Source organism: Leptonotus elevatus, chromosome 13 (genome assembly GCF_054856555.1).
Source record: "Leptonotus elevatus isolate MCC_2025b chromosome 13, RoL_Lele_1.0, whole genome shotgun sequence".
NCBI classification, from domain to species: Eukaryota; Metazoa; Chordata; class Actinopteri; order Syngnathiformes; family Syngnathidae; genus Leptonotus; species Leptonotus elevatus.
The window spans coordinates 9,002,947-9,020,848 of record NC_141251.1 but is presented as its reverse complement, the minus strand read 5'-3'; the positions used below and the strand labels follow the sequence as shown (position 1 = coordinate 9,020,848).

Sequence of the window (17,902 nt, the reverse complement as noted above, 5' to 3'; positions counted from 1 at the left end):
AAAATCACTGTAATATTGGAGTTGTGGCTATACATCACGAAATCTGAAGTCTAGTTCTGTGTATACATCAACATTTAACACGCGCATTCGAAACTGGGTTCTATTAATCACAAGATTTTGTCTGGAGTTCATGGTAAAACTATTTTAACACATTGATTTAAGTCTGTTTTTAAAGCATCATCCAGCTCAGGTTTTGGGGGAGATTTCAAAACAATATAGTCAGCGACCCGAGAGACCATGGGAGAGAAATGAAGGTGTAAAGAAGAGCATAGAGGGGGGTGGATGGGGATGGGGGTGTCTATGTGGAGCTGATTTATCTCAGGGGCCCCCTGGTCATTTCCATATATTGAAATGCGCCCCCAGTTACTCAATTTCCCCGGAGCTGTCGTGCGTGCAGAGGAAGGCGCCCATGTGACCGTCATCGGTCTGATGCTCTGTTGTCTCTCCGCTCTTTCCACGAACCCCCCCCCCGCACCCCCACACACGTTCTTATTCTCGAAACAACAACCAACGCCACTGTGCACTCCTGAATTTATACATACGGTAACGAGTTGATCTTGAGTATAAAAGTGCTTAAAACATTGTTTTAGATATTAATTACCACCTGGAAAAAAAAAAGATTTTCTTTTTCCCCCCCAACAAAGTAAAATATCGTGCATTGAAATCAACATGCAAACATGCGTTCTTGCATTTCCTTACACGCCACTACTGTAAAGTCTGATTTATGACGAGCGGCGCGCTTCCAATTTCCATACGGAGACAGCCCAGTGCGCTCTGCGTGCGCCGGAGCAATGTGGGCTCTCTGAGCAATACCCTGCGTGTGACGGAGAGTGTGTAAGTGGCAGGTGAGGATGAGGATGGAGATGGGAGGAAGAGAAAAGAAGACATTTGCAGCAAAACAGATGGAGGTCAAGGTTATCGCAGTTTGGATTTGGGGAGTTGTAAATTGACGCCCCCTTTAACAGTGGATGACAATTAGGATTATATGGTATGGGGTCCCTTAAACTTGTTGGCCCCGCGTTTAAAGGTCTGGATATATGTAAGGGCTTGCACTCATTTGCATCATAGTGCAATGAAACCAGGGTTGACATGCATGTAGTAATATAAATAACACGATACGTTACAAGTTAAAAAAAAATTGCATAATTGAAAGTCGACACGCTCGCATTTCTTAAGTCGCTGTGGGGTGGTGGCTTCTAATGGCAATGCGCTCGATGGGAAAACTACAACTACTAGTGAAAAATAATAATAATGTTGAAATAAAACCAAAGCCCTCTACATTGCAATCACGTATAACACACATACATATGAAATAGTCTTTAAATGAGGCAAAAAGGAAACAATAATTGTACCCTTCTTTTTTTTTTATCCACTTTGTTGTCATATGAAGTGGACCAGTTGCAACCAGTTGTGCGCATCCAAATGAACTGCATTCCTGTGCTCATTCGTTTTGTTTGCTTGTGTGAAGTAGCGCTAAAGTTATCAATTAATCACTTTTATTTACCCTCACTGATGCATTCATGAGAACCGATGAATAAAATACAAACCGCAGTAGGATCACATTATGGTCACTTTTTGGCCAAATGTCTTCATCCGGAGAAACGCCGCAGCTATACACGAGTACTATACGTCCGCACATGCACGCGCGTGCGCCGACCTGTCCCGTACAAGCCATGCGAGCAAGTTGCAACTGGCAAAATATTTCACTCACTGGTCATGCATTTTTTCCCCCTTGACGTTGGACCTCCTCCGCCACTCCTCCGGCGACTCGCTTTCTCTCTCTCTTTCTCTCTCCATCTCTTTCTCTCTGTCTCTCTGCCATCACCCCCAACCCCCCCCTCCTCCTCATCCTCCTGGCCTGCCTCCCCACACCACCACCGCCGCCCCCTCCGTATTAAGTGCGCGTCCTCTTCGGTCAGTGAGCGAATCTCCGGGCTCTTGCAAGAAGCGCCACTCCAAGCTCCCTCAAACGCCCGCTCGCTCGCTCGCTCCCCGCGCCGTCATCTCCTGTAGTCACAATGAGCCACCATGTCTCCTCCCGATCTCTCATCAGTCTCTTTTGTCGCTTCCGAGCGACGACGGCGTCTTTCCAACCTTTGTGTCTCCTCGCTTGGCCGCGCCGGCTGCGCGCTGTACGCTTGCGACTTTGCCGATATAAAGCCTGTCGTCTTATATTACCAAACCCCCTTTTATTACAGAGTATTTACAATCTCTTCCCCCTCCTCTTCTTCTTCTTCACTCTTCCTCCTCCTTCTCCTATATACACCACCCCCACTACCGACGAACCCTCCCCCGTTCCAGCTCGAACCTGAATCACATCTGAAAGTTATTATGGGCCAGCTCCGCACTTCTTCCTACCAAGGTCAGCAGCTTGGGTTTCACCCCAGCCCGAAGTCACAACACACAGACAGGCAAGGGCTCTTTGGACACTTGGTGAAAAGTGGTCGCGAACTCACTCACCGCTTCCAAAGATGTGCACATATTGGAATCGGCAAAAAAAAAAAAAAAAGTGAGTGATGGCTGTGACCTAGACATGATATGGCAATAAAGTCATTTTCAAGTGGAAACTTATTATTGTTTTTTTTTCCCATCTGGTTGATCATTGAGTCACTGCTTTTGTGGATTTGGTGCAGGTGATAAGACCGAACAATGAAATTGTAACATTACAAAAAAAAAAAAAAGAAGATTGACATGCGAATGGTCATCATAACATGGTTATCAGCCCGTTTATTTGGTTTGGAGGTTCAGCACACGTCTCAATTTAAGTTTTCCAAGCGTCTTGTGCCTGTGGCTATACGCACAGGACGCAAGTCCACCACGCGAGTCGCGCGGTATTTGTCTAGTATGTGTTGGAGGATCATTCTCGCCCCACTCGGCGCGGCTCCGCTTGCCCTGTTTCACGTCCGCGTCCCTTTCTCTCTTTGCATATTGCTTTCATTACGTCTCTCTCTCTCTCTCTCTCTCTCTCTCTCTCTCTCTCTCTCTCTCTCTCTCTCTCTCTCTCTCTCTCTCTCTCTCTCTCTCTCTCTCTCTCTCTCTCTCTCTCTCTCTCTCTCTCTCTCTCTCTCTCTCCAAGTGTGTCTTGTCCGGCCCCCCCTGATCTCTGTGTCCATTGGTTTCCACCGGGTCTACTTCTCATGTGCGGTCCTCCCCCTCCTCAGCCTCCTCCTCCACCTCCCCTCTCCAATGATCGTCCATTGGTGTTGTTATTTCGCGTCCCATCCGTCCCTCCTCCCACTCCCACTCCCACTCGGGTGCCTCGGCCCTGCCCATGTTTTTGTATGTCGGGTGTCCGTCCACCGCCTGACGTTCAAGTTCGCCGGGAACGTCACGTCCGTGCACTTGAACCCCCAACCACGGGGGTGGGGGGGAGGGTTGGGGGGAGGGAGGGGTGGTGGTAGCGGTGGGGGCGGAGGGGGGCTTTTGCCATTTTTTTCCATCGCTCTCCCCTCTCTCCTCTCCTCTCTCTCCATCCTCATACACACACACACTCTCTCTCTTTTCTCCGCTCTTCTTTCTCAAAAAAGCCATGAAGGCGATCCCGCGATCCATCTTCGCCTCCGCGCCATCTTTGTATAATTTCTAATTAGTTTTTAATTTTTTTCCTAAATTATTTTTGTTGTTGTTGTGTGTGGATGACGAAGGCGCCGGATGAAGACATTCTTTTGCCCCACCGGAGTCTCCAATGTGTAACCCCGGCTCTTCCCGATGTGATCCGCACTGAGCGCCGCCGCCAGCCACCATGTCTCGCCGCAAGCAAGGCAAACCTCAGCACTTAAGTAAACGGGATTTCTCGCGTAAGTACAAACCAGAAACGGGAAGATACATGTCCACGCATTGGTCTCGTTCAGTTAAATCGGGGAAGCGGGTGTTATTGGTGGGTGGGGAGTCAGCGGAACGTCAGCCGTGAGGACACCGGGAAGGACCGCTCGGACCCGCGGCCAACTGGACTCGCAGCAGCGCGGTCACCCAAGTGCGACAATTACGAGACCAAAATAAGTTTGTTAGCCTTGTTGCAAAACAGCAACGAGATCCAAAAACAAGACATTCGGTGGTAACCGGGTCCAATTGGCTCCTGCTCCGGTGCCCCCACGATCTGCTGGTCAGTGGAGGCGCACACACGGCTCATGTGAGCGGCTGCAGTGCGCGCTCTTAGCAGCGCTTGGGGAGAAATTCCCCTCGGAACCTCACTTACTGTCTCGTGAGGAAGTTTCACCTTCCCTCTCTCCTTCTATTTTTGGATTATTTTCTAAAAAACAGAAACACTTGGGTGTCGAAATGACCGGAACCAGCAGGAAGACATCACCTCGTGTTTACAAACTGCCTCTGTCTCAGCAGCACCGCGCTTGGCGCAGACAGCACTGATCGATTTCCTTTACTCGCTTTTAAAATCGAAACGCCTGTTATGTAAATGTTTTGGTCTTCATCCTAGTTGAGGAACTTTCTCACTGAAACTGCACGCAACAGAGTTTGTGCAGCCCGGAGTTGCGAGACAGCAACAGGAACTACTCGTCTTGTCCCGTTCAAATATTTTTATTTATTTATTCTACTAACAATTTGAAGCTACACAAACATTTGTAAGCAGTAGATATACGTCTATCGTATTGACAATCTAAGGTTGTTGTAACATCGGAACGAGATAAGATTTCAACACCGTTTTACATAAAACGACCCATTACGCACGACGTATTGATCGCTTAAACTGTCATTTGTCGTCTTTATTGCTCCTGCATTGACACTGTATAGTCAAATATGCGAGGGAAAACCGAACATGTTTGTTATTAAACTGCAGAAAGAATGTCCATGTCATGTTTCATATTGAATTGAATCCTCGCGGTATTTAAACTGGTCATTTAATTGTAGTTAGGAAAACAATAACAACAACAATAACAAGATTTGTATACTTACACAAGAATGCTTAGTTATGTGTTGGTATGCTGTGGCCCGTGCAGTATTTTTTTTTTGGGGGGGGGGGGGGCATTCTTGATGACAGTGACCATGACGAGAAACTGTCGCTAGGAGGCAGAGCACGATCAGAAAATCCAGCTCAGTGCTTGAACCTGATCACTTTCGCTGCTACTGCTCTACATGCTCACTGCTACGATGTGTGGACTATTGGGAGGGAAGGAGTGTGTGTGCTGGGGGGGGGGGGGGGGGTGTAATGGGGTGCTACCACTACACATAAATATTCAGTCACACACGCACACACTAAATTCCTCACGTCATCAAACCGCCACACTTTGAACTTACACTTTTTTTTTTTAAGCATCAATTTGTTTACACATCATTTGCAAACAGCATGAAGGGAATTTATTCACAACATGAAGAATGACATTTTGCTATATACATATTATAGTTACATGTAAATATACAATTTTATTGTTTGTACATTTGTATCATCGCCAAACCACTTTTTAAACTGTCCAAAACAAAACAAATGAAATAATACAACATGTACAGGAAACTTAAAAAAAATGTTGAAGTGTGTTCCGCGTATTTCTAGCGCTGTCTTGCAACTACATTGATCTTTTTCCTTCAAATAATGGCCCTTTTTTTCTCACTTCTCACACTGCCTTAAATGTGTTTCCACCAACATACCGGCTCTAATTTAATCGTTGTAATTGAAGACTTTTTATTGACATTTCAACATTTCTGTCTTATTTTGTCAGTGCGATGCCATCTATCCTCTTTTTACTGCAAGGCTGCGCTGACCTCAAGTTAAATGAGTAGGATGCAGGGGGGGTGGACGCAGGGAAGGGGTTGTGGTGGTGTTGGAAAATTTATCATGTTATCTCCGTGTCCCAGTTTGCACGCAGATGTGTGCAGGAGTGCAGCGTTCAAATGAGAATTTGTGGAGGGGAGTGTAGTCCATATAACATAAAAAAGGACACACACACACACACACACACATACACACACACACACACTGGCTTGCATTCCAACACACGCTCTGCTCTCCCTTTTATCAGACAAAATCTGTACCAATCACTCAGACGATGAAAATTAAAATCTATTTTTTGATCCTCAGTGGTTTTAAGTTCATTAAAATGTGAAATTGGGTGGCGGAGTAAAGAAGGTCAACGAGCATTATCCGGCGAGCGCCGAGTCACACTCCTCACCTTCGACTGGAAGATCTTCTTTAAAAGAAGGACACTGAATTACGCTTCTTTAATTCAGCGTTTGCTCTGTTCGCATGGCTCTTCTCCACGGCGGGAGGGTGCGCCTTTGACAATCCCTTCTTAAAAAGTAGTCTGGAGTTAATCCGACATGGAAAGAGTGAGCAATGGCGTTGAATGGCTCATTTTGAGGATGAGTTGTTATATGTCAGAAGTCTGTGATGTACACTTTTTGTCCTGGGCCCTGCACACATTGGACATGTTTGTTATGCTTTTTATGTCTGCTGGTTACTGGAACAAAACTTTTTCAAGCCAGGTTTGGAAAAGCAACATGTTTATGTTGTATGTTAAAGTACAACTGTTATGTTTGTTCCCTCCTCAATTTACACAAATAACTGCAGCAAAAAGAATGACAAAAAAAGACAGACTGTATAAATATGGCCCTTGATTTCCTGCAAGTTAGACTGATCTCCTAATTTCCTCTTTTCACTCATTCTTCCTTCCTTCCTTCCTCCCACTCTTTCTCTTTTTCTTTGGCCTTTCTCTTTCTTTCCAGCAGCCGATCCCCTTTCCACGGCAGTCGTCTCATCCGAGGAGTTGTCGGAGCGCTGCTCGGAGCACTCGGAGGGGAGCAGCAGCCTCAACGGCCATCGCCCGGCCTCAACCTTAGGCCGGCTATCGCGACCGGGTCACGGCCCGCACCACTTGCCGGAACAGGACCTGCTGACCTGCGGCCAATGCCAAGCCACGTTCCCCTTGGCGGACATCCTGCTCTTCATCGAGCACAAGCGGAAGCGATGCCACGGCCCCCCTTGTCTGACCGTGGGCCGGGGCCTGGACAAGCCCCCGTCCCCCTCCCCGGGCCTGGCCCTGACCCCGTCTCCCGCCTTGAGCTCCCTGCGCAGCCGGAGGCCCGTGGAAGTTGGCATCCAGGCCACGCTGGCCGACGACGACGACGATCGATTCTCGTCACCTCGTGGAATCTGCCCCAAACAGGAGCTCCTCCCAGGTAACTGCTTTCACAACTCCCATCATGCATTGTTTCGCTTCGGGCGTACACATCGGGGGCTCGGAATATGAAAACAAGCCTTTGGAGCAAATGGTTTGTCCGTCCAAAAGGAAAATGGCGGGAAAAGGAAAATGGCAATTGTACTTGTGTGGACTTTGGTACATGTTTTATAGCATTGTAAGACGCAAGCCTGCAAGTGCGCCAAATCAACTGTAGAGAGGCCAGTGTAGTCACAAACATGTTAAGACAAGCCTTCGAGTTTTGCTTTTCTACAGATAAGAAGTAGGAATGACACCTGGAACATTCTGGTTCTATACTTTTTTTTGGGGGGGGGGGTTGTTTTGTTTTATTTGTTTGTTTTTTGTGTTTGTTTTAATTTGATTAAAAAAAACAGCAAAAAAAAAAATACTTATACATATACTTATGGTGGCCCTTGAGGAAAAATCCAGACTCTCTTGGTCAGTTTATTTAGCACGCACACGCACTTTATGACTCGGACTTAAATTCTTAGCACTAAGTGCAGCCTCTTCCTGAGTTTGGTCTCGCAGAATGTGTGTTCTTTTTTAATGTGTGTGTGTGCTCGCTTCTCTCATGTGGCCTGAGCAGATGTGTCCGCTCGGTGCGGTTTCCCCTCTTTCATTGCCACATCGAGCCCGACTAAATGCGGCCCAGCTCTGCACCCTGCGTTCGTACTTCAAACGTCTTTTCTTTTCGCAGCCATGTGCTTCATAGGTAAAAGATGAGATTTGTCCTCACGCTCATCTTCTCCCTCGCCAAGCAATCAAATAGCAGGCATGCGTCGAGAGGGAAAAGCCTGCATTAGTTAAGCTCTGAAAAGGAAAGTCATTTATATAAAGCATCTTAACACCGCTAATTATTTGTTGCGCTGCCATCTTTTCCTTCCCATGCATTTTAATTAGCAGTAGTTTTTTAGTGGCCGCCTGTCTGTACCAAATTAGCCAGTGCAGAAAGAGAAAGAGTCAAACGGGGATGCAGATGAAATCGAGCAGTGGAGAGACACAATACAAACAAACACGTTATCATTTTGTTTCTTGAATGCATCTCAGGCATCTAAAATGCTCCATAGTTTGTTTCCCATTTGTGTGGAAATGAAGTCATTGTTGTATCATGCACTCAAAAGTGTTGAAGATTATTGACACACATACATGCATTTGACCTTTTTTTTTTGCGGATAGACAAATCTATGTCAGTGCGAGAGTGGGTGTGTCTTTTTTTGCAGGCAAACCTGCTTGTCTAAGCAGTGACTATATTTCAACACGCACACACACAGTTACCAGCTCAATTGGGTTATTAGAGCGATTTACATCATAATGCAGGCGCCTGGTTGCTTCAATAGCATTCTGTGTGGGAACGTCTTGGTATGAACAGCTGTACACTCAAACCGGTGGAGAAAACAGGATGGCTGTGCTATAATGTCATGTCCGAGTTTCAACTATACAACGCCATAGAAAATACTTAGACATTTTTTTTTTCACTCCAGCTTTCTGTTAGAAAAAAAAAAAAAGAACACATCTACTCTGATAATAAAAGCCAGTATTCCCCATCCTGCCCCATTGCTTTCATCCTAATTGACCCCAAACTGTCATGGCAAAGTAAATACGTCAGATAAAAATCCTAGCGGAGCTTCAGCCTTGATTATATCTGCCTAGCATTGCTAATGACAAAACAACGACGAGAGCGGACACTTAGTGCGTTTCTTATTTATTAATGCTGACTTGTTGTGTTCTGGCGACATCTCGAATTATATATTTGATTTTTCCTTACAGTAAATCAAAACAGTCACACGTGACAAATTAACAGCGCTTTTGAGAAAACTCACACAGATGCATCTTCTTTTAAAATTAGCCCCAGTGGTGCGTTTTTAAAACTTAGCAGTCACCTTACAGAGTATGCTAGGTGTTTAATCACCGTTGCAAGTGAAGCATGGTCCAAATATCATCTGTGATGATTTATTGGAATAACAGCTTAACCTGGATGGAACTCATGCATCTTTTCGCATAAGGCATTTGTGTGTGTGTGTGTGTACCGATGATGTGATGACTGCAGAGCGGCTTGTTGTGAAATGTGTATCTGTGGTCAGAGTGCGACAATGATGCTCCAGCTGCAACGCTCCGAAGAGCACAAAGCTCCGGACTTGTGCTTGGCCGCCGCTATTTGCATATCAAAGAGATCCGGCTGTGGAGATGATGCATTACCTGTGTGTGTGTGTGTGTGGGGGGGTGTGTTTATATATGTGTGTGTGTTAGAGGATTGTATAAGCAAATCAGCGATGCAAAAAAACAGCATACCTCCCCACCACACACACACACACCCACACACACACACACACACACACACACACACACACACACAATATGTGCTCTCTCTTGCCCATTTATTCTATTAATCCCTGACTGAGATGAAAATTGTGATATAATCCCCGAGGCAGTTCATTCAAAAAAAAAAAAAGCATTGCTAATGTCTCAAAAGAGAGGGCTTTGCATGTGTGTGTGTGTGTCAATGACCACATCTCTCACCTCATCTCTGCATGGTTTTGATGGATTTTAGCAGTCTCGGTTTATAATGTGCTATTTTGTTTTAGGAAATGTCATTTGGAGTCCATTTGTTATAACAAATTAGAGAATGAAAAAAAAAAAAAAACCTCCTCAGTTAATGATCTGAAATTGAGCCAGAAGAAACAACTGTTCATCTTATTGACCAATGGCGTTATCGGCTGATAAACGGTGCCGCCCTATCAATATTAGCTCATTAGCACGGCCATTATTCGTACATGCTCAGATGAACCCTAAAATGTATGGAGACCCACTTCAAAGTCTTTATAAAAGCCATTAGCCTGCTACTGGTGATATTCCCATTTGAAGGCAGCTAACATGATGATTGTTGTATATGATTTATTGTTTAGTAATTATCTCATCATCGCTGCTAATGCAACTTACCTCAATACATATTAGTTCATCTCCAAGGTCCATTTATTTTCTTGCATGGTGTCAGATCCCATTCTCGGCCTCATTCCTCTCTTTCTGTCTCTCTCTCTGTTCTGATTTTTATTTATTTTTTATTTTCAACCATTTCATTTTCTCTTTTCTCTTCCTTGCAACATTTAACAGTTAATGCAAATCCAAGAGTGCAGAGTGTAACTGAACCACTTTGGATGTGTTTAGTGTGTGTCTCTCACGCTACAGCGAGCCTACAAAGAGATTTCACACACAGGCTGCCATCACTAATCTATTGATAGCCGCTCTTTCGTCCTTTTCCAACACAAGATTTATTAGTGGACTCAAGTGCAGCCTTTTTGAACTTCGCTTCTTGGGATTGGAATGTGCTTACAAAATGTAAATATCTTTCTGGAGGCATAGAATAGCAGCAGAGGGACAACACAGGCAACCTGATTGGCAGCATAGCGAATAATTTGCTGGTGGCGACAACACATTGTATTGTGGTTTATATTCGGTGGTTATTTACAATTTTGTTGTTGCTACAAATGTGTTAGTTAGGGATGGAAATTGTCGCGTGTGCAACTTATTATACAATGTATTCGTATATATTTTGCCTATAATTCAGAGATTTTGTGGCCATCGATATGAAGAAAAGCACCTACAAGCAAAAAGGTGCAATCCTTTATTTCATAATACAGTACTTAAACAGACAATATAACACATATTTCAATTCAGTGTGTTACTTAAAAAAGCCATTACAATTGACTGTTATTAGAATGATATAGCGCAATGTAAATAGTTACAAAGTCATCACTTAATATTGTATTTTTTATTTTTTTATGTCTAAGTGGACGTAATATGCAGAAGCTGCCAAGTAGACACATGCCACATATTTATTCACCCCTAAACTACTACATGCAGTACTTTATTCATCCAAAAAAAATGGACATACTGTAAAATCATGTGAATTACACAACGTTTTACATTTGTCTTGCAAACAAACAAACAAACAAAGCAAAAAATATCAAATTGAGGGGGGTGTATTATACAGGGTTCTTATAAGAAGCGATTTTCCCCCACATTGTTCTGAACGATGTTTAGTAGTTCCTAAGCAGTATCTAGGAGTAACAAAAAAAACAAAAATAAAAAGAATAATTTTGTTTTGATCACTGTCATTGCAGAAATCTCATTTCACATAGACAGGATGGTAATATATTCTGTGGGATTTTTGTGTGTGGAATTTTTGAAGGCTTCATTGGCTCATTTGTGAGTGGGAATCTCTTGGAGCCATAAAACCCGCATGTCATGTGGGACTGTTGATATTGCCTCTTAAATTCAACTGTATTTTTCTTGGAAGTTGTTGATTTTTTTCCTTTTGTCTCTTAGCATCTTTTGTCTCTCTGACCTTTCCCACTTGCCTCTTCAAAGACATTTTGATTACTTTTTTTTTTTTTAAACTATAGCTTGTGGGTTTATCCAAACTCCTTTCATACTCTGACGATAAATAAAACATTTTTAGTTCAGTCCCGCTCTGCGACCAAATGTCACATGGACTGGTACCAGTCCATGGCCCAAGTGATTGGTGACCATTGTTCTTGTGCATTAATGTATTGGTATAGTAGTAAAAGAGCCATTTTAGGCCAAATAAATAACAGAAAATCTGTCTGGAGCCGCACAGCATTTGAAGATTGTAATGAAGGAAACATTAGGGCCCAAGAACTAATTAAAGCTGCACCAAAAGACAAAAATAGGTGAGCAGCATCCATTATGTAGACATTCATTTTCTTCTACCTTTCCTCTTCTGTTTTTTTTTTTTTTAGCTTTTTTTTGTGTGTAATTTCTCAGATACATTTGAGACTATTCTGCCTTTCTGTCATATTTGTGGACATTTTATGGTAGTTTTCTGCCTTCTTTTGTTTTTGGACATTGTATGGTTACTTTTTGAACACTTTCTTTGATGCCTTTTTTAAATTAATTTCTCTGACATTTTTAGCAATTTTATGGACATTTTGTGGTAATTTTCTGCTTTTCCTCTTCTTTTTTGGACATTTTAATTTACATTTTTTTTTATCTACCTTCCTTTTCTGACAACCTAAAAATTTGGACTCTAACATTTAAGTATTCCTTTTTTAAATCTAAGTATTCTTTTTTTTAATCAAAAGAGTTAATTCATTTAAAGAATATTTTATCTAAAATATAAAAATAAATATAAAAAAATATATAATTTCTATTTATTTATTTTTTGAGATCCACAGGAGAGGGACTAAAGAGCCACATGTGGCTCCAGAGCCGCAGGTGACAGACCGCTGGCATAATGTTGAGTGTATTGACTGAAAGACGTCATCAAATTGCCCACATTCTTTGATTGACAGCTGATCCCCAGATGGAGACTGCTTGGTAGAACACACCAGTTCACCCAAAACAAACTAAAATACAACCAATTTCAACGATTTCCTTGTTTGTAGTATGGCGTGGTGTCCCTGACATGTGCGACTACTCTAGTGTAGTACTGCACGCTCACTGATGGTGGAGGATTGTTTATTGATCGGATTCTTTTGTGTTTATCTAAGCAATTCAGCGTCCACGCTACATTTACTCCTTGGTAGCATGAGGGAAAAGCTTCTGCTTTTGGCTCACTTGCTGCTCACTGGGTGTGTTTATTTTTGTTCGTTTGCACGCGCGCACACGCACGCACACACGCACACGCACACACTGTTGAAACTTCGCAGGCATCGTACATGTTACTCTCTTATGATGTTGAAGGGTTCATAAACCTGTTTATATGCTGCAACGTTTATTTATATATGCTATTGGATTACAGACCTTTTCTCAACACACACGCATGCACAAATATTTACTGTATCAATGGCTCCTTTTGTGTGCTTATTAAGACCTTTACGGTCTGTCTACATACAGTCCGGACTTCTGCCTTTCATGCAACCGGTGTGGGTTCAATTCTTGGCCAATGTCCTAAAACACAGCTACCGGAGCTCTCCAGTGCTGGTCCCAAGCCTGGAAAGTGTGTGTGGGACTTGGCAAAAATGAATGTAGGGGATTCGGTGGTAGTTTGTGTGAGTGTGTGTGTGTGTGTGTGTGTGAGGCGTCACGAGATGCTTACATCTTCCAGCTGTGTGTGAGTGGGTCTAATCTTTTATATTGGCATTGTGAGTGTGTCTGTTTGTCTCACTCTCTCCCACCACCTTCCCCACTTGACATCCTTCTCTTCAGTAAATGAAAAGGGTGTTGATTGCCATACAAAATGGGATGCATCCCGCAAGCAGGATAACATATGTAATTTGTACAATCGACGGCTGTTATGAGATGTCCTTTAACTAGCACGACTCACTGAATGAAACTCAAGTGCCGCAGATGGCGATAATTCAAAGCAATGCTACGGATTCTACTTGTAGAATCCTGTAAATGCATCAAATTCAGTTAACATTTGAAGGGGTTCAGTTCTGGTACATTTCTTCCAGATGAGGCTCGGAACATCAGAGTGCAGAGGATGTGTTGCTACTCAGTCACCAATACGGCAAATATCAGCACCAATCACATTTCAAATGAAATAAAAATACATCCATTCTTTATCTATAACATCTTGACAGAATATGCCCTGGACTGGTCCTCAGCCATCCAGTAAGACAAACAATTATTCACAATCACACCTATGGACAATTTAGCATCTTCACTTACTTTAAGAAACATGTTTCTGGATTGTGGGAGGAAGAAACCCCACAAAAGCACGTTGAGAACATGCACACTTGTCCCGAGATTGGAACCGTGAACCTCTAAACTGTGAGGAAGACGCGCTAACCACTAGCCTGCAGTTCTTCCCAAAGCAAGAATATATGATTATGTCTTATTATATGTTGTTATAACATAAATAATCATAAATAATTCTTCACGTTGTTGTTTTTTTAGACACTTGCGTAAGAGTTAAATACAGCGGATTATAGTGCCTTTGAAGGGAAAATCATCAAAACACAGCCATGAAGCTATGCAGATTAGAATTAAAGGAAAAGATTAGGGGTGTGCCAAAAAAATAAATTATCATAAGAATTGCGGTTCTCATTTAGTACGATTCAGAATTGATTTTAAATGTCCCAAAATCGATTTTATTTAAATTATTTTATACTGTCTTTCCTTTGTTTGTGTGTGCCTCTATTGGAAGCGCTGTTTATGTTGTACCCGGTTTGGCCACTAAGGGGCAGTGTGGTTCCATGCGGTCTGATACACTGTTAAGTTGTAGCCACATTAGAGAGTAGAAGGAAAAAGTCACGATCAAGTTATTGCAATAAAAGTTATTTTTTTCATTTGAGTGCTAAAAGTGCTGCAAGTAGAGCACTAATTAGCATTAGCGAGTCAGACTGGAGTAGATCGTTACGATTCCTTGCACATCTATAAATTGAATCAAAAATCATTGTCAATCAAATCATTTTGAATCAAAAAGCGTTCTTAATCGAAAAATTGGAATCAAATCGAATCGAATCGTGAGACATTCAAAGATTCCCACCCCTTGAAAAGATGACCATATAAAACTGTTACATTAATCAAATAATAGTTCTGGATCAGCATATAAAATCGTCTGGGTCCTAATCTCTCTCTCTCTCTCTCTCTCTCTCTCTCTCTCTCTCTCTCTCTCTCTCATATATATATATATATATATATATATATATATATATATATATATATATATATATATATATATATATATATATATATATATATATATATATATATATATTCTCATTGAGGGCATCAAAACTAATGAACTATGTATTCAACAAAAAAAAGTGAAATAACTGAAAACATGTTTTATATTATAGATTCTTCAAAATAGCCATCCTTTGCTCTTTTTTAAAAATTATTTTCACCTTTTGTTTTTGTTAAGTACATAACTCCAAATGTGTTCGTTATTTGTAATAGTTGTCGTCATAGTTTTGAATGATGCCTTCAGTGAGAATCTACAATGTACATAATCATGAAATTAAAGCATGTATTGAATGAGAGGGCATGTCCACATTTTTTGCCTGTACTGTATATATCTATAAAATGGCAATTTGATAGTTGGTTAGTTCAATCACAAGAGCTAACTATCCCTTGTTTAAAATGCATGGACGAATTATGACAAATGTATGTGAATGGTTCTTATCCTACTTGCAGTTGAAACATTTCAAATCCATTTTCCTAATGTACAAAACGGGCACATTGTCAGAAAAATGGCAACGAATAGTCATTGGAATGTTAAAAAAAATTCACATAAACATGCATGCATAAGGGACCCCAAACCCACACACGCACACACACACCGCCACCAGCAGCAACGCTGACTTTTCCAGATAATTTGTGGACGCTCATTTGAATTTTAAGCGCTACTTTAATCTTCAAAGCTCAAATAGCTTTATGAATATGCATGCAGTGGGCAGACTTTAGTTCATTACCTAGTTGTAAATTCTAATGACCATTAGTTCCTCACAGTAATTGCCAATTGTTTTGCATTTTTGATTGGCCTATTACCATGCACATTCGCGGTGCACATCCGCCACGCTTGTCAGAGCCCTCATGTCAGGGGGTGTTTTCATGCTTGTGTATGTGTGCTGTGTGTGTTTTCACATTTGTGCCGTGGGTAATTGTGTGTGCGCGTGTGTGATAGATGGGTGTTTTTGTTGTTTTGATTTTTGGCTAATATAAATGAAAGTTACATTATTCTTAATTGTGAAGATTTACAGCCTAGCCAGATATTGGACATATTTAATTTACATGATGTCTTGCCTGTTTCCTCATTACAGTGCTTGTCCTATACACGCATACACACACACACACACGCACACACACACACAAAATATAGTCAACAAACCATCTGGCTAGGTTCTATATGGGTCAGCTGACATGGTAAAATGATTTCTCAACGCCCATCTCTCTTTCACTCTCTCTCTTTCTTTCTCTCTCTGTTCAATTTGAGTGTCAACTCTTTTTTTCTTGATAAAAAAAAATAATAATGGAGCTCTCCTTTGCTCCTCCTCAACAACATATTTAGAATCAATTTGGCCAAAGGCGGTTGACTTTGTACTTGCAGTTTCACTCCCTATAACAAGTAAAGTCGTTAATGAGAATAGGTTAAAAGAAAATAAAATAATGGCTTTCTTTCCTGTGCACGAACACAACAAAATGCTCGTAAGCACTTAGTGTACGTACAACATGGCTGGACTTGATGATGAAAAATGCTTTTTGCGGTGTAAAAAGCTCTTTGTGAAGAAAGACAAAGCAAAATAAGTCAATAAAGCACATTGATTGAGTCATTGAATAATGAGGATGCAATATTCAGACGATGAGAACAAAGATGGGCACCAGGATCAACAACTAGCACTAATCTTGAGATTTTCCTTCTCCTATTCCCTTTGTTGCTTCATTTTTTTTTTTAGATCACTTATTTAGCCCTAATTTCCACTTACACTCATCCTCCTCTTCCGTCCTGCTCCGAGTTTGTGTACAAATGCTGTTAGGGGAAATCTGTGAAAGTACACGGCGATGAAAAGGAATTCTTAATTGCTCAGAAATGAGCAACATGATGGACGAAGTGTTTGTATGTGTGTTTTGAGGGGTGGTCTCCATAGGGACTCGAGAGGCCTGTTTCCTGAGGTGTCTATTCACACATGCACACGCACACACCAACACACGTACAGTACTGTATATACCTCTGGCTGCTGTTACTCACTTCAAAGTTGTTAATATTCAGCTGGGAAACTGTATCCAGAGTACAGCTAAATTATTTAGTGAATGAACTTTTTTAGGTAGTCAGATGAACTGATGGGCAATTTTCTCATGTGTGTGTGTGTGTGTGTGTATGCCCGGTGCTTGGTCTTAGGCCAAGAGCATGCATAATTGATTCCGTGCCCGCTATCATTTTCTTGATGTAATTGCCCTGTAAGATATGATGAAATCTAATGGATAATTTATCCGCCCAAAATGGAACGGCTAAAATGTACTTTTTCGCCGTTTTTCTCTCTTTTTCCCCTGTGGGTGTTCTTGCACGCATGTGCGTTTTGTACGCATGCATGTGTGTGGTCGAAATGGAAGAAGATGCTCATGCTGACTGCAAGGCTGAAAATCTTTTATTTTATTTATTTTTTAAAAAAGTCTGTTTTGCAAAGAATACAGGAATGTGTAAAATCAAAACAATATGAAGAAAGATTTGAAGATTAGATCAACCGTGTTTTTTTTTTTTGCCAACCATAAAGCTTTAACAATTTTCATCTCTTTAGCCATAGTGTTAAAAATGATCTTCACATTTTACAACAGTTTACAACCTTACATATTTTTAGTCACACACACACACGCATGCACACAAAAAGCATACATACTACTTACCACGTATTTCTAGTTAAATAAATAATAAAATGAGATCTTCCTTGAACTGTTGCCCTGCAACAAATAAGCTTGGAAGAAGACATCCGCCCGTGTGTACACGTGTGTGTGTGTGTGCATTGATAAGAAAAGACACATTACCTACAAATCTTGTATGTTTTTTGAACCTTCTCTCATTTTTCTGTCTTTGTCCCACATATCCATCTTTGTTCGATTTTTCCACAATGTAGTCTGGACTGCAGTAAACAATGAACGCAGTTTCACATTTTTTCCTATTGTCTTGAAATGTACTTATTGCACCCATTGTATAATCCATGATTAATTTCAGTTTGCTTTGTGGCATACTGTAAAGTATATCCCTAGACTGTCTGCTGACAGACAGACGGACAAAGAAGCACACATGCGCGCACGCACTGTTTATCTTTGGTGTACAAAAGAAATGCCGGCCTCAATCC

The 17,902-nt window shown here is 41.7% G+C and overlaps 1 protein-coding gene across 2 annotated transcripts in view; it reads left to right on the top strand.

The window, feature by feature from the left end:
• Positions 1-3,406: 3,406 nt before the first annotated feature.
• bcl11aa (BCL11 transcription factor A a) overlaps positions 3,407-17,902 on the top strand; it is a 48,034-nt gene continuing 33,538 nt past the window's right edge. Inside the window, exons 1-2 of one of the 2 annotated variants that reach the window (XM_086093395.1) lie at positions 3,407-3,797; positions 6,676-7,125. In XM_086093395.1, coding sequence (XP_085949521.1) covers positions 3,743-3,797; positions 6,676-7,125 — 505 coding nt within the window. In that variant the 5' untranslated portion in view covers positions 3,407-3,742. Of the gene's footprint in view, positions 3,798-6,672; positions 7,126-17,902 lie in introns of both variants that reach the window. The other variant, XM_086093394.1, reaches the window with a different exon arrangement.